The sequence below is a fragment of the Falco rusticolus genome, chromosome 1 (assembly GCF_015220075.1).
Source record: "Falco rusticolus isolate bFalRus1 chromosome 1, bFalRus1.pri, whole genome shotgun sequence".
NCBI lineage: Eukaryota > Metazoa > Chordata > Aves > Falconiformes > Falconidae > Falco > Falco rusticolus.
The window spans coordinates 28267981-28289748 of record NC_051187.1 but is presented as its reverse complement, the minus strand read 5'-3'; the positions used below and the strand labels follow the sequence as shown (position 1 = coordinate 28289748).

The 21768-nt window shown below is 47.3% G+C and overlaps 1 protein-coding gene and 1 long non-coding RNA gene across 4 annotated transcripts in view; one reads left to right on the top strand and one right to left on the bottom strand.

Moving 5' to 3' along the window:
* TTC28 (tetratricopeptide repeat domain 28) overlaps positions 1-15718 on the top strand; it is a 191459-nt gene extending 175741 nt beyond the window's left edge. For all 3 annotated transcript variants that reach the window (XM_037375292.1, XM_037375293.1, XM_037375294.1), the window contains 8 exons: positions 754-1474; positions 3208-3332; positions 4564-4795; positions 5239-5315; positions 7437-7460; positions 8300-8429; positions 9534-9641; positions 10153-15718. In XM_037375292.1, coding sequence (XP_037231189.1) covers positions 754-1474; positions 3208-3332; positions 4564-4795; positions 5239-5315; positions 7437-7460; positions 8300-8429; positions 9534-9641; positions 10153-11777 — 3042 coding nt within the window. In that variant the 3' untranslated portion in view covers positions 11778-15718. The remainder of the gene's footprint in view (positions 1-753; positions 1475-3207; positions 3333-4563; positions 4796-5238; positions 5316-7436; positions 7461-8299; positions 8430-9533; positions 9642-10152) is intronic.
* On the bottom strand, positions 15013-21520 carry LOC119142395. Its single transcript, XR_005102249.1, has 2 exons — positions 19661-21520; positions 15013-19570 (listed from the first exon to the last, which is right to left on the bottom strand). It is a non-coding gene; the product is annotated as an uncharacterized LOC119142395 (long non-coding RNA).
* Positions 21521-21768: the final 248 nt, after the last annotated feature.

The following is a 21768-nucleotide window of genomic DNA, read 5'->3' as shown; positions in this document are numbered from 1 at the left end:
ACATTTTAGCTTTCCGTGTGGAGAAGGCTGCTGATATCTCATGACACTGAAGCTAAAGGCAAAGCAAATGCCACAGGCAAATCATGCAGAAGTGTCTTCATGCTGAAGTTTGGCATCAGCATTTCTAAGCCCCAGGGAGAATGCCCTAAGTCACATCTGCTTTTGCTGAGCAGTGTGCTGCTGTGTGGCTTGGCTTGCGCTGGGTTAAACAGTCACTGAAACAGCGAAAGAGTCTGAACCTTCTCAGCGTTACCGCTGTGGGAATTAGGCTTTTCTGTTCAGTACCAGGCCCCAGTAATCAGGTGCGTGCAGCACCATGCCGCCGGCAGTGATGATGCTGATCCTTGAAATACAGCTGCAAGAAACCACTCAGTGAGTGAGTACGAGTAGTCTTCCCATAAAATGGAGAGCTGTAATCTTCTTTATGTTTCTAGCTCTGCTGCAGCCCTCAAAAGGAGCTGGGCTAAGTCTGTTGCTTTCTGTTTTTACCTATCTGTTCATCCCAGATGTGGGGATAGAAATCCTGATTGGACTCAAGCAGAAGTGTTCCTTGGAATAGTCAGGTGGAAGAAACTAAAGAAATGCAGATAGCTTTTTTTTTTTTTTTTTTTTTTTTTTGGTAATTATGACAACCAGGCTTCTGGTTAGAGCCAAAGAGTCAGGGTGTTTTATTACCAGCACTATAACAAACATGTTATTACCAGCACTATAACAAACATGTCTTTGAACACCATTTTCTCTTTCTCTTTGTAGTCCCATGCAAGGAAGAATACCCCTGCTTACTCCAGTTCTACCTCAATGGCAGCTGTCATAGGAAATCCCAAGCTCCCTTCAGCAGTTATGGACAGGTGGCTCTGGGGACCTATGCCCTCTGCAGAAGAGGAAGCATATATGGTATCTGAGTTACTTGGCTGCCAGCCCTTAGTTGGCAGCGCAGCAACAAAAGAGAGGGTCATGAGTGCCCTCACTCAGGCAGAATGTGTCCATTTTGCAACCCATGTCTCCTGGAAACTGGCTGCTTTGGTCCTGACACCCAATACTGACAGCAATCCAGCCAGCAGCAAGAGTTCCTTTGGGAACCCCTACACAATCCCAGAATCCCTTCGGATGCAGGATGATGCCAGTGATGTGGAGAGCATCTCAGACTGCCCTCCTCTTCAGGAGTTTCTGCTTACAGCAGCTGATGTCCTGGATCTGCGGCTTCCTGTCAAATTAGTGGTTCTTGGCTCTTACCAAGAATCCAACAGCAAAGTCACTGCTGATGGAGTTATTGGCTTGACAAGAGCATTCCTGGCTGCTGGGGCTCAGTGTGTCCTGGTGTCACTCTGGCCTGTTCCTGTGGCTGCCTCCAAAATGTTTGTGCATGCCTTCTATTCCTCCCTCTTAAATGGGATGAAAGCCAGTGCAGCCCTTGGAGAAGCGATGAAAACTGTACAGAACAGCAAGCAGTTCTCCCATCCATCCAACTGGGCAGGTAGGAAGAATTCTGCTTTTTGGCAAATGAGGAGGGGTTTCTAGGCAGTGTTCTAATGCCAGGTTGGTTGAGTTAAGCAAGGAGCAGTGCTAGCAGGTAGTTGGGAGCAGCATGTGCCCTGTGCTCTCCCAGAATTCAGCCCGCATGCTTCAGACCCTGTTACTCAGCTGAGTGTGGCTGAATATCAGCATCATGGAACACATCAGTATTTCATTGTGTATAGTAAATGTGTTATGAATTTGATATAATTTAAAGCAATTGCAAGGTGGTGAAGTGTGTTTCATCACAATGGTTTCGTGACTGGAAAGAAAAAAACATGCAATACAATAACTCCTTCCCTGTGTTTGTAACCTGTAGGGTCACGTTTCCTGTGTACTTGGAATGGAGTTAGTTGGAGCAAATATTCAGAACCTTCTCACTGAGTATTTAGGGGAATTCTCAACAAAGAGCCAAGAGTAGGACTTCTGGAAGTTGCAGCAGCAATCAGTAGCTATGATTTCTGTGACATAAACCTTGTAGGGCTTACTCCTTTGATCCTTTCAGGAGAAAGTTTTCCCTTGCTTCCACTGGAAATTTCTCAGCAGTGTGAGCTCCTGATGGAGGGCTGGGGCTTGCTCCCTCTCAATTAGATGAGTGAGCTGAGATTCAGAAAGGCAAAGTCTTGGAGTTCAACGGTGCCGTTACAGGGATATGTACAAATAACCTGCTTTTTTTTTTTCCCTGGCACAAGTCCTGGTTTTTGAAAACTGCAGGCATTCCCCAAATGGCTTTTTTTCTTTTTTGCACAGGCAGCAGTACCATGGTTTTTAGATCAGGAAGGTGCTGTGAGTATGGTTCTGATGTAAACTCTGTGTAGCTGGAGGAGTGCGAAACTCACCAGAGCTTGTTAATGTGAACACTTGGAGTTAGTCTGACAGAGCGATCTCAGGCATGCAGAGTCCAGCGTTAGAACGTGATTCAGACAATACCAGGTGGATGCTGAGTTTAGGTTACAGTCCACAGTTCAGTTTGTATTTTATTTTCCTTCCAAGATTTTTCTGTCTCAAAAGGCAAGGGCATTAAAATAAAATAAAAAAAAGTCACTGCTTCCTAGGCAAAACAGAATGCGCATGGCCATGGGTGTGTGGCATCACCACCAAGCAGAGGCTTCCAGCTGCTCAAGCTGCCTTAGTACTGCGCCTTCCGTAGTATGTGACACACAGTCCCTGACTTCCATCTTTGATTCTTGACGGTGAGTCTCAGATGGAGAACCAGGGCGAGGATGGGCAGCCGCGTACCTCTCCGCAGTGTTGGAGAAGGGGCAGGCAGGGCTCCTTGGGCTGCCATCTGGAGAATCTAGTATTTAGATGGTGCATAAGCCAAGACAGGTTTCTCACTGAGACAGGGAAAGCTCTCAGTTTTGAGTTCTGTTTCTGCGAGCATCTATTGATTTCCACTGCTGTAAGGGAGACCTGGCGCATGCTAGGACAAGTTTAGCTGCAATACAGTGTTTTTTCCACTTGCTTGAACAGGAAAATACTATTGATTTAATAGAGGAAGACAGTAAGAAGCATCTAGAAGCTTTCTGGAAGTTCAGTCTATGGGACTGGGCAGCTGCTCTGGGAAAAGACTCACTCTGCAGGGTGCAGTAAACCATCATTCCGTTAGTCTGAGAGGGGAGAGGATATTGCTGCTGTTTTGAACATTTTCCATAACAGAAGGAGATTGACTGTCTCTTATTCTGAAACCTGCAGGCTTCATGCTTATTGGGAGTGATATGAAGCTGAACAGCCCCTCTTCACTAGTAGGACAGGCCCTGACTGAGATTCTGCAGCACCCTGAAAGGGCACGAGATGCTCTGCGTGTCCTGCTACATCTGGTAAGATCAAGGAAACGCTACCACACCCAGCAGGCACCCGGAGGGCCATTGTAACTGTGAGATAATGTTACCTGTGGGTGTGCATCTGTAAGTGATGAATGGGAAGAGAAACACTCTGATGTGTTATATCCTATATAATAAGAATATGTACTTATTATATATAATAAGTATACACATTATTATATATAATTATATATAGTGTATTGTATATATTTATGTATATTTATATATATATATTACATAATATATACTTTCAACCCTTCTCCCTTACCTCACCATACCATGTGAAAACTGTGGGTCAGTATAAGAAGACTGTTGGGACACCTGATGAAGTGTCCAGAGCAAAAAGAGGCAAGAAGAAGTGAAGTCTTTCATTGTATTGTGCAAAATCCTGCAAATATAAAATATATATATTTAAAAAAAAAAAAAACAACATGTATATAAATGTACCAGATGCAAAACCATCTGGTTTGCATGTGCTGTTGAATTGGGTCTCTGCTTTAAAACTGAGATAATCGTTGGGGTTCATTGTTCCTACAAGAAAACAGCCAGGAACATCTCAGTCATGGAAATGCAGAGCACAGTGACTGCTGTCTCTTTGCGTACGTGGAAGGTAAGAGGCGCTGTGGTCCCCGTACGTGCCAGTAGCCTGTTGTGGGGAGCCGCAGGACTGATGCCAAACTGCCAGGCGACTAGAATAATCTCCTGACTTTTAATACTTTCCTTTCCCGTGTGTTTTCTGTGGTCCCACAGGAACGTGGAGTATCCATAGCATCAGGAAAACCTGTGAATATTGCTAGTCATCCCAGTTGCTGGGTTTTGTGGACACACATCTTGTTACTTCTCATGTAGCTGCAAACTGTTGCCTGGTAATAAGCAGTGTACGTGAGAGACTGGAACCTGAACCTGAGTCATATTTTGGGGAGAAAGGCAGCTGCCAGGCTTATAGGAAACTGTCACAAACAAAGTGGCACTTATTTTCCTGTGGTATTGCTTTCCCCAGCATCTCAGAGCATACTGGCACTCGTTGCAGTGATTTTGCAGCTGTGAGTGCCGAATTACTAGAGCCTCTGTTTCCAAGGACGCTAACATCCTTCTGTGTGAGACAGGCCAGATTCAGCGCTGGGTTTGCTGTCGCTCAACCTGCCGTTCCCGTCTCTTCACTGTGTAAAAAGAGGCAGTCAGTAAAAATCTCTTCTAAAATGAGCTAACGTTATTATTTTCCCTAAAGGTGGAAAAATCATTGCAGCGCATCCAGAATGGGCAGCACAACTCCATGTATACCTCCCAACAAAGCGTGGAGAATAAAGTCGGTGGCATTCCAGGCTGGCAGGCACTACTTACTGCAGTAGGATTTCGGCTGGACCCTCCAGCCAGTGGCCTCCCAGCAGCGGTGTTCTTCCCAACCTCCGACCCCGGGGACCGGCTGCAGCAGTGCAGCACCACCATACAGTCCCTCCTAGGTAAGGGGCAGCTCAGCCACCGGCTCTGTCCAAGCAGGCATCTGCCTTTCCCTGCCCTTCTTTGATGCAAGCCTGTAAACTGGTGATGTTTTACATCAATGAAATACAAGTATTTAACAGGGTAGAAGTTGTAAAAGTAAATATTTACTGAAAATCTTGTCATAGAGGGGAATCACTTACTACTGGGTCTAATACCTGAGCAGCTTGATGTGACTGTTCCTTTCTCCCAGCTCTCAGCCAGCGAAGGTATAATTACCTGAAATTACCTGCAAAGCGGCAAAACCTTTTGCTTTCTGGGAGTTGCTGCTGCTTCCAGAACTGTTCAGTGCTGTGGGGGAGAGGTTTTAGGAATGAGGCAAGTTTGTATTCTGTTCAGGTTGTTGCCTTTCTAGCAGTCAAGAAACAGATACTGAACAATCCATGTTTCTGCTGCTGTTTTTCAGGTTTGCCTAACCCTGCACTTCAGGCACTTTGTAAGCTTATCACAGCTTCAGAAACAGGAGAACAGCTTATCAACAGGGTGAGTTGGGAGGTTTTCCTCCAGTACCAGTTTCCAAATGGTTCTTCCCAGGTCAGTAAATTCAGAAGTGTGCAGAATGATTTATGCCCTGGTTTATCAACCCAGCGCTTGCTAGGAAGCTTTAGGGTTGAAATTCTAAAGCTTGCCTCTTTGTGTAAATGAAAGTGTGTGTCCAGAAGAGAAAAATGCAGGTATGGTACTGGGCTGCATGGCCTTGGGTCTCCCTGTTCAGTGACAGAAGTGAGAACGCGATGCCTGCTGCAGTGAGGGGGAAGCAAAGTACGGGAAATGGGTGGCAGAACCACTAATTGCTTTTCGCCATCCTACGTAGGGCCCATGTTGGCTGGTCTTTGTCCGCTGTGATTACCAAAGTCCCAGGGTATAGCTGACTTTGGACAATGCAAGGTCTCTCAGAAAACTTGCTGAGCCTGTGCTTTTCCTGGTGTGCGTGCTCATAGCTCTGCTGAAAGGATTCACGGTCTTTAAGAGGAAGGCTATGGCTATGGGACTCCTCCCTGCTCGCCCCAATCTCCTTCACGTTCCTCTCCCTCCCTAGTCTTTCTAGCATGCCTGGCCTAACCTAAGCTTTCTCTGTGCCATCAGCCCAGCTGCCTTTCCATTACCTGCTTCTTACTGTCCTGATAAACTGAGGTTTATCTTGGTCATTTGCCTGCTTTAGTAAATGAACATGCTGCACGTAGTGAATGGGCATATTGCTCACTTTCTTCTCCCCTTTCCCCATGCAAAGGTGTTCTAGGGAAGTACCGTGGTGGGTAGCTGGGATTATCTCTGCATAGCTTCAGTGGGCTCCCCTGTGTTCTGTCGTGTAGAGTCTCTGCACAAAATGCAAAATAAGAGCCCCAGCTTTGCTGTTACCCACTAAGAAGCCTGCTTTGTCAATCCACTAGGCCGAGTATGCTCCAAGGAAAGGGTTTCTTGTGATGATCTACAGTAGCACATGAGATATCTCTAATGGCTTGTCCTTTATGGCATTTTGCTTTCTTGCCTTGGCTCTTCTCAGGGCCCGAGACTCCTGTGGTTGAATAGCAGGATTATTTTTTCCCTCATTGCCACCAGAGGGAGGCCTGGGGATGAAGGGCCTGGGGATGAGCACAAGACAGCGTGGGATAGATGGGAATGTGTTTACAGGGTCTATGAGATTACTTCGCAATTGTCTTCTTGTCTCAGACAGTTAAATCACCCAAGGAAGAACATTCAGATGGCTGTACACAACTGACAGAAGATGCACTCGCCATTTCCTCAGCTGCCCCTTGCAATAAATATTGTCAGGGATTTTGCATTGGTTTTGCATATGTTCTTCTATAGCCCACACCCCAGAATTCCCTTTTGCACAAGAGTCTATCCAGTTACAAGTTAGGGGTTTTCAGCTTAGCTCGCCCTTCCTCTGTGGTTACTTGCTTTTTTCCCCTCCTTCCTCTCAGCAGGTCAGTTGGTGAGCAGCTAGAGCCCTGCCTGTCCCAAAGCAGAGAAGACTTTGTTCAAACCTGAAGTGTAAAGACTGACAGTTCAGTCAGCGGGTGTTGCCAGCTGTTTTTTCCATATGAGTGGTAGGCATCGTAAGGGAGCAGGTGCTCTTGGCACTTGGCTTCAGTGAAGCTGTGAGGCAGGGAGCCTGATCTTTTGCTCCGGATAGCAAGTGCTGATTTTCAGTGCAAACCAGAAAGCAGGAACCACAGAAGAGAGAACATCAGTACTACTACATGTGCAAGGAAAAGTTAGGGATTGCTGACTGCATTACGTGCCGATAATGCATCCCAGAGAAGACAAGAGAAGGGCTTGTTTTATTCTCAGCCTTCTGAGGGAACGTGGGTTGGCCTGAGTATCTGCCCGCCGAGTGTCTGAGTTGATTGTAATGAGCCGGGCACTCCCAGATTCCAGCCGCCTGTTCCCACGCCGTGGGACTCCTGGTTCACAGCTCAGGCCGTGTCCATTGCTCCCTTCTTTCTCTGGATTGAGCACCGTTGCAGTCAGGATGCTGGTTTGCATGTGGATGTGTCACTGCAGGGTTCCCGATCACAGGCATTTTGTAGCACAGAATAACCTGTGTTCTTTCTTTCTTTTCTCCTTCTCTTTTCCTTTCTTGTTATCTGCTGCCCGAAGGCTGTTAAAAATATGGTGGGAATGGTGAGTATTACATGCACTGGGGAATGACACTGCTGTGCAGGATAAAATGCCTTGGTCACTGCAGACCCATTTCCCTGTGCCGTGTAGTGTCTTCAACCCGCTTTCAGGCCTGAAATTTGCTCCGTAGTGCTACTGTGGAAAAAAGACTGTGTAAGCTTTTGTGGGTTGTGAGAGATGGGTGGTCCTGAGGTTAGCTGGGCCCTGATTAATGGCTTTCCATCCTTCCTGCCCTGGCTATGTTTTTGAATACATGGGATCCTGGCACCTTAATTTGTGTCAGATCTTCATAAACACATTTTTTCTCTACTTTGCTACTCCCGTCCCTTGGGCACAGTTGAGAAACTTCTTTCCTGGAGGCCACGGAGGTATTAGGAAAGTCTTCTGTGGTTTCATATGACTTGTTCTGCCCAGTTAAATGCTGAGAATGAGTTTCTTGGGATTTGCATAGGGCGTACGGCTCAGTCACGGAATGGGCTTTAGTATATTTCTGTGAGCAGCCCCAAAGTATCTCTTTCCTTTTCTGTCACTTCACAGATGTTCCTGCTGTGCTTCCTTCTTGCTCAGTTTCCACTGGCCCACACCCCCAACCCTCACCCCTGTTCTGTCCTTACCTTTTGCTGCTGCTCAGGTTTGTCCACTGCTGCTGTCCCTGGACTGTCCCGCTGTCCCTGGACTGTCCCTCTGCCCAGACCTTTTCATCTCACTGTTCCGTTCCGGAGCAGCAGATGAATAAATGGGTGTACTGGGAAAGTTTGCAGTGAGTTTCCTTAGCTGTGACTGTTGGGAAAGCAGTGATGTGATTTGTAAGAAGTGGCTAATGTTTGTGTTGTTATCTTCAGCTGCATCAAGTCCTGGTTCAACTTCAGGCAGGCGAGAAGGAGCAAGATTTCTCCTCAGCACCAATCCAGGTTTCCATCAGTGTCCAACTCTGGAGGCTGCCTGGCTGCCATGAGTTTCTGGCAGCTCTAGGTAGGAAAACACTTCCTTCCCTTGTCTTTCTAAAACTATTACTAGTGTCTTGTACGGTGTCTTGAAGTAGTGACGAGACTCACAGCTTTAGATTTGTTTGTCTGGGTACTCTTTGGTCTTTGCATCTCTGGATGTGACCCCTGACAGCTCAGTACATCTCTGCCGGCTCACACGCACGGAGCTCTGGCTCGCTCGGAAGCCCGTGCGAAGGTGCCTTTTTGTCTCATCCACCAAAACACCTCCTCAGTCAGCAGAACATGGATTTCAGGGTTGATAGCAGCTTGGTACTGTGAAGTTGGTTTAACCCCGGTTTTTATTTCAGGATCCTGTTCCCCTCTTGTTTGTAATACATACTTTTGAGTTTACTTCTGGCCTTCTACCTGAAGTTGACCAGTCATTCCTTTGAGAGGGAGACCCGTAGGACATACCAGGGTGATAGTATGTACCAGGGTCTATATCCTGTGGAAAAGACAGATGAGAAATAAATACCAAACTAAATTTTATTCTAGCTTGGACCTTGCTTAGAATTAATTAAAAGGCATTGCAGGGAAGAGGCAACGCTGGAAAAAAACTCCAAACATTCAAGAAGACTGCTGGAGGGGCTGTTAAAAGCCAGGCATCTTCTCACACACAGTCATGCCTCCTGCAGCCCAGCCCTCATTTGCTGAATCCCAAGGTCTGTGCCCTTCTTCAGACCCATTTCTGTGAGAAACCTTTGAATTAATGATGAATGGTAGGGGCATGTGGGACACCGTTCCCTGAGATGTGGTTAGTATATCATTCTGTGACAATGCCAAGGAATTTGCAACTAAAAAACTACTGACTAGTGCGTTTTGTCTGTCAGTTTGGACAGGAGTGAGTTGTTTCTGTGTACGTGCTCACAGTCCAGCACCATGAAGGTCCCGATACCTGCTGGAGAAGCCATGCTAAATAGTAATGAAAACAAACCAGCAGAACCGTACATTGTAGGTGAAGAGCCATCACTCCAGGACACCGCAGGATCTCATTTCTCTTTTTTCCATTTGTGTTGTAGATGGGGCCATGCTTGTTTAAGACATGGGATCTTTCTTTGAGGTGTCATTTTCTCTCCATATTCCACTACAGGTTTCGACCTTTGTGAAGTTGGCCAAGAGGAGGTGATTCTGAAAACTGGGAAACAAGCTAATAGGAGGACCATGCACTTTGCTCTGCAATCCTTGCTGGCACTTTTTGGTAAAGCTACTTCCAGTACTTTCTGCTCCTGTATCATCTGATGATTTGATTAGAATGGCTTCTATTGAAATCTTGCACTCTTACCTTTTGCAGAGATCATACATACATCATCACACACGTGTCATACAGACCATACATCGTACAACAGGTGCAGCAAATGTTATTTTTATATGGGAAACAAACATTAAGACTTGGCTATGGCCAAAAGTGGGAATAGAGTCCAGCAACTGGAAGATGTGTAACTCTCTCTTGTTTTTGAGATATAAAATGATAGCAAATTGACAAGTTTCATCTACGATGTCTGGACTGAGGTTCCTGCCTGTGCATTTCCTGGGTTGTGCGCATTTTTTTTCTCACCTAAATAGTAGTTGGGGTTTTTGAAGTAGTATAGGGTCTGAGTGCATGTTTTGTAGCCTTTCCTCTTGATTCTGATAGAACATTACCTGGTTTTGTTTGATTTTACTGTGTATCTGGGGGCATGTTTGTACTTTTTTTTTTTTTTCTTTTTTAGATTCTACAGAGCTGCCTAAGCGCCTTAGCCTGGACAGTTCCTCATCGCTAGAGTCACTGGCTTCTGCTCAGTCTATTTCCAACCCGTTACCCCAGTATCAAAACCCTCCATTCTCTCCTACTTGTCCAGACAGCATTGCGTCAGATGCCATTTCTGTGTATAGCCTGAGCTCCATTGCTTCTTCCATGAGTTTTGTTTCCAAGCCAGAGAGCATGCCAGATGGTGTGGGGCACAGAGGACGCCAGGACTATGAGAGGCCCAAGAACATCTATCCACATAGGTCTGCAGTGCAGAGCCAGTTGTCACCACAGACCAGCACTGTAGCCAGCAAAGATGAGGAAGAGTATGAAGGTTTTTCTATAATAAGCAATGAGCCTTTGGCCAGTTACCAAGAAAATGTAAAACCAAGATTTTCCCCTGATCACAAACAACCCAAAACTGGTCAGGCTGGAGGCATTAAAGAGTCTGCCAACTCCAAAGGGAGCATGAGTACCCCAAATTCTCCTGTTAAAATGACTCTTATTCCCAGTCCAAATTCACCTTTCCAAAAAGTTGGGAAGCTTGCAAGTTCTGATACTGGGGAATCTGACCAGTCTAGCACTGAGACGGACAGCACTGTCAAATCCCAGGAGGACAGTAATCCAAAGCTTGATCCGCAAGAGTTGGCCCAAAAAATTCTAGAGGAAACTCAGAGTCACCTCATTGCTGTTGAACGTCTTCAGAGAAGCAGCAGCCAAATAAACAAGAGCAACAGTTCAGACGATGGGGCTTCCACCCCGGCAGGTGTGTCTGCGTTCAGATCTTCCGAGACCAGTGCATTCAGTCGCCCAGTCAGCTCTAGTCAGAAGAATCAGTCTTCGCCTCTTGCAATGAAACCAAAGCCTCCAACAAGGAGTTCGTCCCTTCAGAAAGTGAGTTCTGGCTATAATAGCCCTACGACATCGGAGATGTCAAACAAAGAAGGCACAGGCCAGTACAGCGGGCAGCCATCTCCAAGTTGTGATTCACATGGGTCCTTAACTGAGCAGCCTCACTTCAAACTCAAGTACCCCAGCTCTCCCTACAGCGCTCATATTTCTAAATCACCCAGAAATATCTCCCCAAGCTCAGGGCATCAGTCTCCTGGTGGCAGCACTCCATCTCCTGCTCTTTCTTACTCCTCAGCTGGTTCTGCTCGCTCAAGTCCAGCTGATGCCCCAGACATAGACAAATTAAAAATGGCTGCCATTGATGAAAAAGTGCAAGCAATTCACAACCTAAAGATGTTCTGGCAGAGCACTCCCCATCACTCCACTGGCCCGATAAAGATACTCCGAGGAGCTCCTGGAACAATGACTTCTAAGAAAGATGTCCTCAGCTTGCTCAATTTATCTCCGCGGCACAGCAAAGAAGAAAGTGCAGATAAGCTGGAACTAAAGGACCTGTCTATTGAGCAGCACCTTGCTTCTCCACAAAAGAACCCTCCCAATGGACACAGGCGCCCTGAAACTACAAATGCAGTGACATCAACTCATTCTCCGCCCTCCAGTAGCGCTCCAGGAACCACACGCCCCTTGAGGCTGCCATCTGGGAACGGTTATAAATTTTTGTCACCGGGAAGATTTTTTCCTTCCTCCAAATGTTGAAATGTCTTGCGTACCAGCTGATGACTTACAGTCATGTTTAAGTATTTGCTTCTGCCCACTTGCCTTTATCAGTACAGAACCATTATCTGAGAAGCCGTAGTCGTACCCACAGTTGGCAACGCACAGGGATGTGACAGATTGGCCCTGTCTGTCACTGCGTAGGAACACGGGCCTTACACAGATGGGGTTTAGTTTCCATTTTCAGGACCTTGGCCAGACTCACTTGGTAACAGGTTCTACGTAGCGCTCAGTATTTGCAGCAACAGGTCCAATGAATCTAGTTGTCTGTTCATAAATACCAGCTTTTCAGCCACCTACTTGTATTTCTTAACCTAACGGGAGGTTTTCCAGCTGGCTTTTTATACAGAAATCGTACATATCAGGGATTGGAGAGGGAGGTGAGAGCAGGCAGACTTTCACGTGTATACCACAAAGGAAGTATGCACAGGTTTCTGCCTGGAGAAGTACAAGCCATTTATTTGATTGCTTGCAAAGGCTGACAGAGAGGACGAGATAGCGTACCTCTAGATACCTCTGCCAAGTTAGCCAAACACAAGAAATCGCTGGCAGTAAAACTCCATAGCAGCATGATACTGGCAGTTCTCTTGCATCATTTAGAGGCTGGTGAAACAAAGACTAGAGGACAGAGGTGCCCCATTCTAAAACCTGCTTCTCGGGTAACTCTTTCCTGGAGGGAAGCCTTTCAGGTGATATTTTGCTGGTTGGTCAGCTCAAAAAGCATGTTTGGGGCATAATGAGCAAGGGGAGCCTCAGCATGAGGTAGCAAGCGTGTGTCAGACAGACAAGCTCTGGTTTTATTGAATGCTCTGATCTTTCTGGCACACAGCGTTGTGAAGGTGAAATTTTCGTCTTGCCAAGTGTTTGTGCAGCACAGGTGTCTTCTGTCTGCTAAGCATGCACAGGAGAGGGTTACAGACACTGAAGCTCAGAACGTTGTTTTACAGTTCCACAGCAGGCAGGAATGTGACATCAGTATATGTGATTTAGAAATCACCCGACCAAATAAACCCTTCACTGATCCTGCTAAATCATTCCACACAGCTCGTCGCGGGCAGGCCTGCAATACTTTTCCCTGCTGTGGAGGCAAGTTTCTTTTGGAGCGAGTATACCAGTCTAAGCAGATGTCAGTGCAGTCAGAGCCCGTACATGAGGCAGCAAGCAGAGTGGCTGTATGCAGAACCTGTGTGCCCTCTGATCCGTGGAGAAAAGAGAACCAAGAGCACCCCAGGGGGGATGTGTAAAGTAAGCTTTCCTAGGCTAGGTGGCGTTTAGGTGTTATGGATCAAGTGGAGGTTATTTCTTTTAAGCGGCTGTTGAATGCAGTGATGTAATCAGAATCAAAATGATAATTTACATGCACTGAAAACTGTGGGCGTGTGGTAGCATTAACTTGGCCACACTGCACACTTAGGTCCAAGCAAGGCCATGTGCTATGAAGTCGGAGCACTGGATCACCAAGGCTTTTGGTTTCTATTCTGCACTCCCAAAATTCGCTGAGCGACTGAAGGCTAATCACTTCACCTCTCTGTGCCTCGTCTTCCCTTTCTATCTAAATGGGGATAGTAATATTTACCTACCTACCTCACAGAGGTGTAGTGAGGCTTAATTAATTAGGCCCTGAGTTTTAGCTGGATCTTAAGTCAACTTCCAGTCTTGCAACTGACTACCTGAGCGGTGAGTGCAGTCAGCTCTGTAAATGTATGAGGGGCACATTGCTGATGCAGGTAATTGTTGCACTTACCATGTCTGGATGCTCTTCTTGAAAATACGGATCTGATAATTTGTGATTTTCTTAGGGATCTTGGAGGAAAAGCATGATAGCAGGACAGAGGATTCAGTTCTGATACCGGGATATAAAATTACTTAGGCTCAGCTTACTCTTGGTGCATATATCAAGTGCTTGCTTTGAGTATATTCTAGAATCCACTGGTTTTGGGAGAATGTTTTCCTTTTTGCCATTGCAAGAGCTTAAAACAAGTACTAAAGGCAAAGAATATAGGGCTGTGTTGTTACAGTCAACTCACAAGGGACGGATGATCACAACAGTTTCAGTGCAGAAACACAAAAAGAGTAGTGATTCATCTAATCGTATTAAGCAATGTAGCGAAAGAGTTGAGTAAATCTGCTCAACTCATATGATGCAAGTTATTTATACATTACATCTTTCTGTGATGGTTTGGTGCTAGATACCATCTTCTCCTCATTTGGCAGGAAAAATCGGAATAGTGGGCCAAAATGAGTCAGTACAGCGTCTACCCGTCATGTAGATGGTGATACTGCTGACAGTGCAGCTTGCTGCGGTCACAGGACTGCTGAGAGACTTCATGTGACCTACTCTGTTTCTAACCAGCATAACTGTTTCAAAACGACATCCCAGGAACATCCAGGATGGAAGTGGGCAGCTTTTTGTTTATAGCAACAGCAAATACTCCCTGTAGTGCTGCATAACATGCCAGAAATAAGCCTCTTTACTTGTAGTGTACTTCCATAACTAAAGGATCTTTTAATCTGTAGAAATTACATATTGCCATTTTGGTACAACCCATTTTCATGCTGCCAGCAAGTTTCATACTGGCTTAAAGTTTTCAGAAAGAGCTAGATCGGGGCTGGGGCAAGGGGGGTGGGGGGGTGGGGGGGATTCTTCTGTTGTTTTTTTAAGGGGGGAGCATTAGAAACAGGGAAGGGTTCAGATGTAGAGGAAGTTCAGTATTTGGGAAATTGGTGTTGTATAAATATGGAAGGTGAGTGTCACTAGAACAAGTCCTTTGGGAAATGTGTTTCCATTGACTTGACACAGGGCACTTCCATTGGCTTAATGAAAGCCATGAAGATGCATGCTTACTCATGGCTGGGAGACACTTCACACACCTTGTGCCTCACTCCTCCACCCCCTGAATGAGAAACAACCCCTTTGTGAGGAAAAAAAAAAAGAGTTTTATCAGGTTTGCCCAATATGTGGAGAAATTCAGGAAATGAAAATAACATGTTCTCCATTTGATATTAGAATTCCTTCTGTGGAGTTTAAATGCATTTGTCGTTGTTGTATTTGTGCATGGTACAAGTGACAACACTGCTTAATACAGTGAGCAATAAGAACTAGGTATTATCCATTTTCACATTAAACCTGCCACATTCAACCATTCCCCAAGGCCATAGAATGTATTTTAGTTTGGTTTTGCCCAGTACGTTTTACTGTGTGGGATTACAGATTTTATTTTTTTTTTTATTGTCTTTAGCTTCAGCTAAATGGGAACAGTAAACAATCTCTCTGATCAAAATCCTGTTTAATTTGATTGTGTTGGTTAGCCTGTGCTCTGGCCTGGTACTATTTTCCTTCTTTTTAATTGTACCATACTTAAACAAGGAAAAAGCATTGAAGGGGTGCTTCACCCACATATATCACTCTAGGCCATATTTCCTTTCATTAAGTCAGGCTCGTTCTGTGAACATCTCTTTCAAGTTGCAGAACAGATCCAGGTGCACAGAAATCTTTGTGAATCTGTTAAGAAACACTGGTAGTTTCAGGCGAGATGGTAATAATGGGTTTGAGCAGTTTCGGGTTTGTTGCATTGCCGTGCTGTCCAGAAAGGCTGCAAAATGTGTGTGGAAAACTTGGCCCCTTGGTTGCAGAACTCCTTCAAAAGAGCGTTGAAGATGGTAACTGAGAGAGGACTGTCAGCAAAGACTCTTCCAAGCAGCAGCCCTTTAGCACTTGCTCTCCTTGTATGCAGTGTTAGCCATGTTTGGCCTATACGGACTTTCTTTGTAAATTAAAACTCTGTTTCCAGACAGCATTAAACTTTTTATATTATGAAATTTACCATGTAAAAAGATTTTCATATTTTTATTGAAATTGCTAAGGCATTTGGCCTTCTTTCTTTGTGATTTCAGTGTCTATTAAAGCATGAGTTCTCTCAGTACTTCAGTCTCTTGGTCTAGGAGGGTGTTGGGAAGGAATGCGTTAGCACGCTGCTCTCTGTCCGGGCACCCACCTGGTTGCTAGACTGTTCCTCTAGCCTGCTCCGGAGAAGCAAAGAGGTCACGTATAAATCCGCATTCTCTGTCCAAGTGTGACTAACCTACAGCAGCTGTCCTCAGCGTCCCCTGTGGAAGCGAGGGGTCATCGAGAACTTCCTCCTCTTTTGGTGGCGGACTGGAGTGTTCCTTTAAAAATGATGATTGGAAATTGCTTTTCCTTTTTCTAGCAGGTGGTGGGAGTGTCAGCATGTGCTCGATGTCTGTCTTGTAGTCAGCAGCAAAAGGACATGCAGGGTTGGAAGGAGCTTCAGGGATCGCCCAGCCCCATCCCTCCACTGTGGAAGAACCGAGCGCCGCAGGTACGATCTATTTTCCCATACCGATGCCAGCTGGAACTTGCTGACTTAAATCTTCCTTCTTCCCCCATGTGAAAGGTGCCCTTGTGCTTAGGGAAAGTGTTGGTGACCAGATGAAACTAAACAGAATTTGAGCTTTTTTATGGTCTTGGATGTGTCCGTTGACACCAGTCCCATCCCCGGTTGCGTAAGTGCAGCCTCTGGCCATGCTGACAGAAGACACAAACCAGGTCCTCAGTCATGGTGCAGCAGGCTCTTACTGGCCTACAGTCTCCAGCCTCCAGATCCTCGATCTGCTGAGAATGAGGTGATCTGAACCACGTAAATCACTGCAGTCTCCCTGGTGTGCATCTGAAGTAGCTAGTTCTGTGTGTGAAGGCGTGGATGGTGCAGCCCCCCAGCAAAGGTCTGACAGGTGGCTGCCGCGGCTTGGCCATGCCCTTACAGTTACCTGCAGCCTGGTGACATGTGCGGTGTGAATCGGCAGGCAGCTGGTGTGGGTGCCTTGGCTTCTGTCCTTGTTATTAAGGTACTGCCACTGTATCGCAAGGATGCAAGAAAGTCCTTTTCCTTTCAGAGAGATGCTTCTAGAACAGCAAGTGTGGGATGAAGTCAGTTCAGCACTGCAAAAATGAGGGGGATATGTGTGTGTGTGTCTTAAAGCCTGACCTTGAACATTTGTGTATCAAATACTTAATAAGCAAATTTGTGTCAGGTACAGGCTGGAGCATTCTGTGAGTGTTGATATGCACGTTCATACTGTGCGTTGATGTACGCGACCAGTAGCATAAACCTGTGTGTGCCCTTTCCTGCAGCCCTGGTGATCTCAGCGCGCAGGCAGCCCTTGCTTCTTACTGAGAATGGTCGTGGACTTCTCTCCAATTCTCTCAAACACTCCAGCTCTAGTTCTGTCATATTACTTTTCCCATACAGCCTTGCTTTCTCATTGTTTTTTTAATGTACTTTCCAAAGAGAAGAACTTAAATGTTTATCCCTGTCAGAAAAAAGTACCAGCCGCCTTCTATTACATGATGACATCATTTGCATGTGGTTTTATTGGTAAATGTCTGTGGCTGGTATTTCAGTGGACTCCCAAGTAAGCTGTTACACAGGGAACTGCAGCAGCTGCCACTTGTACAAACGAGAAGTGCGCAGGGGAATTGCGTTCTCCTTAGGTCTCTCCCGTATCCTCCTCTGAGAAGCCCTTGGAGAGGGATGTTGGTTTTCCAGTGGCTGGCAGCAGTCCTGGGAAGTATCCATCACAAACATCTCTGCTCTTGCACAGTCCTCAGACTTCCTGTTCTTTGGGGCTGAGAGTGAGCTGGTGAAGGAACACATGCCTTGCTGCTCCCACACGTGACCAAAATATGCAGGTATACCTAAAAAGATACTATGAGGTGTAAGCAGAAAACAGCCAACTCTTGGGGTTAGGCATGTGGGCACCCATTCTGCAAAGGAGCTGGCAGCCTTGGACGTGTCAGAGCTGGGGTATACTGACCTCCTCTGCTGTTCTTAAATCACACAGCAATACAACCTGTCTGCTAAAGTGCACAACTGTGATCTTTTAGCATAAAAGAGAGGGTATTCAAATACTAAAAAACACATTCCCATTTTCAGTTCATTATATGGAAAAGTTTGCCATGGTTACAAATCCCTCTTCTCTCACAGGAGGAGGAATAAGGGCCTGGGAACTCGAAGGAAGGGAGTAGTTTGTCTCAGAGAACCAGTGACACCTCTGGCACTGGTGGCACAGTGCTGCGGCTTCTGCCTTCTTACCCCACTGGCCGGCTGCTGCTGATGTCCTGCTGCCAGCGGTGGGAAGGTGTGGGAGCAAGAGCAAAGCCCGTGCTACAGCACAGTGCTGGAGACCAGGAGAGGGTCAAAGGAACCTCAGAGGCAGGCATGGTCCCAAGGTGCCTTAGACATCACACGCAGACCTAGAGCAGTCTCCTAATGACTCTACACAAAGTTAGGGATAGCACGGACCTGCCCAGGGACGTGGTGGGACGGAGCATGGCCCTCTATGCCTCCAGCATATCCCCTTGCAGAGTTCCTGAAATGGTGGCCTCGTGTTTTAAGGCCACCATGCCACTTCATGTGCATGAAAACCTGTGTTCAAGCAGCAGGATGTCTCAGCAGGCTGAGCCTCTGACAAAAGCCAGGAGCCGCTGATGTGCAGCCACACGGGCAGCGTTAGCTCCCCACGCAGAGCAAGGCTAGGCTGGAGGACTCCCGTGAGGAAAGCTCACTGGGGTAGCATCCCTTCCACAAGTGGAGACCATGGTGGAACTGTATGGGCTGGTCTGAATTGGTTTGTCTGTACACGGGCTCTGGAGTCGGCAGGATGCAGCTACTCCGATGAGACTATCGTGTGTGGTATAATCTAGATATAAACAAAGGGAGTAAGGGTTTTGGGGAGAGCACACATTGCAGCTGGCTGAGTAAACAAAAGACAAATGTTGTCCATATGGGGAAGGAGCAGCAGCAGGGGACTGTACTCGGCCAGGATTTTGAAAAACTAAGTAAAGGAAAATAGTGAATGCTTGAGAACTTTGGGAAGCAGACACTTAAAGCCCCACCACTGTGCCCTGGCACAGCCCTTTGTAATTTCTTTGCCTTGTAGACTAAGCCAGTGCAGGCATAAGTGTGAGCAGCCGTTTCCATAGCATCAGTCTTTCACGTCGCAAGAGACTTGAATGAAAATATGTTTTCTAAGGCAGAGCCTATTGAGGATTTTCTTTAAAGCCATTTATCTGTGGGAGCGTTGTTTGGCAGCATTTATTTTTCCTATCCGTGAATTTCTGCTCTCCTTTAGTGGAGTTGATACGTAAATGTATTAGTTTTAGCTACTGTCAAATGGGGCGTGGGGAAGACTGCTTCTCAAGGGAACGGGTAGGCAAGAGTGAGCCTGGAAGTGGGGTCTGTAGCCACTTCTGGGGAAGAGGATGCAATTCAAAAGCACGGGAGCACGGGCATTGTGTGGAGACTGACACCCAAACAGGAGACCACAATTCAACAAGCTGCAAAAACTGTTTTAGCCAGTTTTGGACATCAAGAGTTACTACACAGAAGAATTAAAATGCAGTAGCTACTCATAAATAAAAATTGTGCAGGTAAGCTTCTTATGGGTTGACAGCTGACACAAACATCTATTTAAAACGACACCTTTCTCTTGTCAGCAATAGGGTGGCATTATTCACAATGAAGATCTCTGCAAGTGTAAATGCTGTGAACTGTTCCACAGCCAGACATATTCCCATTTTTTGAGGAGGAATCATCATCTTTCTGCAGTGCCAAACTGCAGAGTTTTACCCTCGCCTTTGTCAGATCTTGAAACGTTGTGAGGTTTTTTTCTTTCCAGTTTACCATGTCTTACACTCTTGTGAACGTTTCAGAGTAAAGCAGAAGTGGCTAGTCTGCATAGCTGTGAAGAAAAATCTGGAAAAAAACGAAAACTAACACTCAGAAACTGGAAAGCAAATAAATGTATTTACAGTACATTATTTTAAGTAAATCCTATAGTTGTACCTGAATTATGATTTTTGAGCACCCCAAAATGGAAATGTCATTACCCGGCTGCTTTGTTCTTGGAGCATCATTTTGCCACAGGATAAACTTTAATCACCATAGAAACAACGATAAAGCCAAATACAACATCCAGAAGCAACCTGGGAGAAGCTGACATGTGTTGTCCTTCATGCGCCCTGTGTGGAAGAGCCAGGTATATCCCAGTGGTTTATCAGCAGCTTTAAGCATTAACAGGGCTGGGTCCTCATTCCAGGGATAAGGTCACTGCAAGATACGGTCTTGGATTCTCTTAGTTCTGCTGTGCTTGAGCTCTGAACAGCCAAGTTGGAACCAATTGTTATAATTCCTTCCTCATTCCAGGTCTCTAAGCTGCACCTTCATTTTCAGTTTTTTGCTGTGGAATTCAATGCTGCATGTCTCCACAGTACATGAGAGACTCCTGCGTAAAGATTTGTTGCTACTAGAGAAATCCTTATTTGGACTCAAGGAAACCCAGCATATTTTCCTTTTTGGATTAAATGCCTAGAGTAAAAGTTTAGTTAGTTTGCTCTGCCCTGCCCCCCCTCCCCCCATTTCTCTTGCCCCCGCTCTGTTGTTTGATTGTTGTGTTAATAGAAATGTGTTGGATGAGAAGGGAGTCGACGCTTTTTCACTGTACAGTGAAAGCATGTCCCACCCCTCTGCCTCCCAGTGAGGTACCTCAGTAAAACTCATCTCCTGCCACACACACTCGTAAATTGAGTGGTGTCCACTGCCTGGTGTGGAGGGACTGGGCACCAGCACCCCCCTGAGATATGAAGGCAGTTTCTCTCCTCAAGGACTCGAGTTTCAGGTTCTTTACAGGCTCAAGGAACTTCACTGGGTATTCTGCCCTTGAGGCTATTTCAGCCAGCTTTCAGTGCCTCTGAGCCTTAGAAGCTTCTTTCGTTTTTTCACTTTTGATGAAAGTTGATGGTCTCATATCACCAGCAGGTCTGTGGGACCAGAGGGTGCAGGTGGGTCTGAGCCCAGCAACGGCTGTCTCGTCTTATGTATGTCAGCGTGTCGCTTAACTTCTGGTGGTGGTGTTACCTCTGAATGTGATACAGGATAAAATAAATTATCTCACAAGAGGGCAGCATTGGACGCAGCGATCGCGGGTCCTTGTGTTACAGCCTTTACATCAGTGAGAGCGTCTCTCCCTTTGTGGCGGCATTAGCAACTCTGTGTCTGATTTACCGTGTTTCCATTTCTGCGGCAAAAGGGGGGCAGCCCCGAGGTAAGGCCACAGCAATCCACCAGGAAAGGACTCTGCCTGCAACACACCGCGGAAAGACATTCTAGCTTCCCCCCTCCCCAAAAAAATTTAAAAAAAAAAGCAAAAAGCACCGCGCGGTCCGGCGGCGAGTCCAGCAGAGGTGCCCGGGCCGGCTGCGCAGGCGGGGGCGCGCACGGCGCCGGGGGCGCGGACAGGCCCCCCCGGGACCCTGGCTGCGGGAGGAATGACATCGATACACACCCCGGGTTGCCCCCCGCGGCCGGGCCGTTCCCCCGGGCCGGGAGCTGGCTCCGGCCGCCGCGCACCTTCGGGAGGCGCCCGCGCGGCCCCGCTCCCTGCCCGACCTACGGCAGGCGGCGGCGAGCCGGGCCGGGCCGTGCGCGCCGGCCGCCCCGCGGGTGCGGCTCGCCACGGTCAGTAGGCGGGACCCAAGCGGGGCTCTGATTACCGGCTGCGTTTTTTCCGGGGCCGCCAGAGGCCAAGAGCAGGAGGGGTGCTGCCCGGTAAGCCGCTGCAGCCCGGACACCGGCAGCCGGAAATGCCCCGGTCCGGGCGATCGGGGGCGGCTGCTCCCGGCCAGGACCCTCCGACCGGCCCCGCCTCACGGCGCCGCGGGGCCCCGGCCCTGCCTCACGGCGGGGAGCGCCCGCCGGTGACGTCACCGCGCCAGCACGCGAGACGCGGGCGGCGCCGGGAACGAGCCAGCCTGGCAGCGCACTCCGATTGGCTGCCTACGGGTGAGGTGGGGCGCTCGCGGGAGCTGCGCGCCCTCGGATTGGTGACGGCCGGCGCACGCGCGCCTTGCCCAGGGTGCGCTGGGGTCAGGAGCGGGGCCGCACGGCGCGGCGGG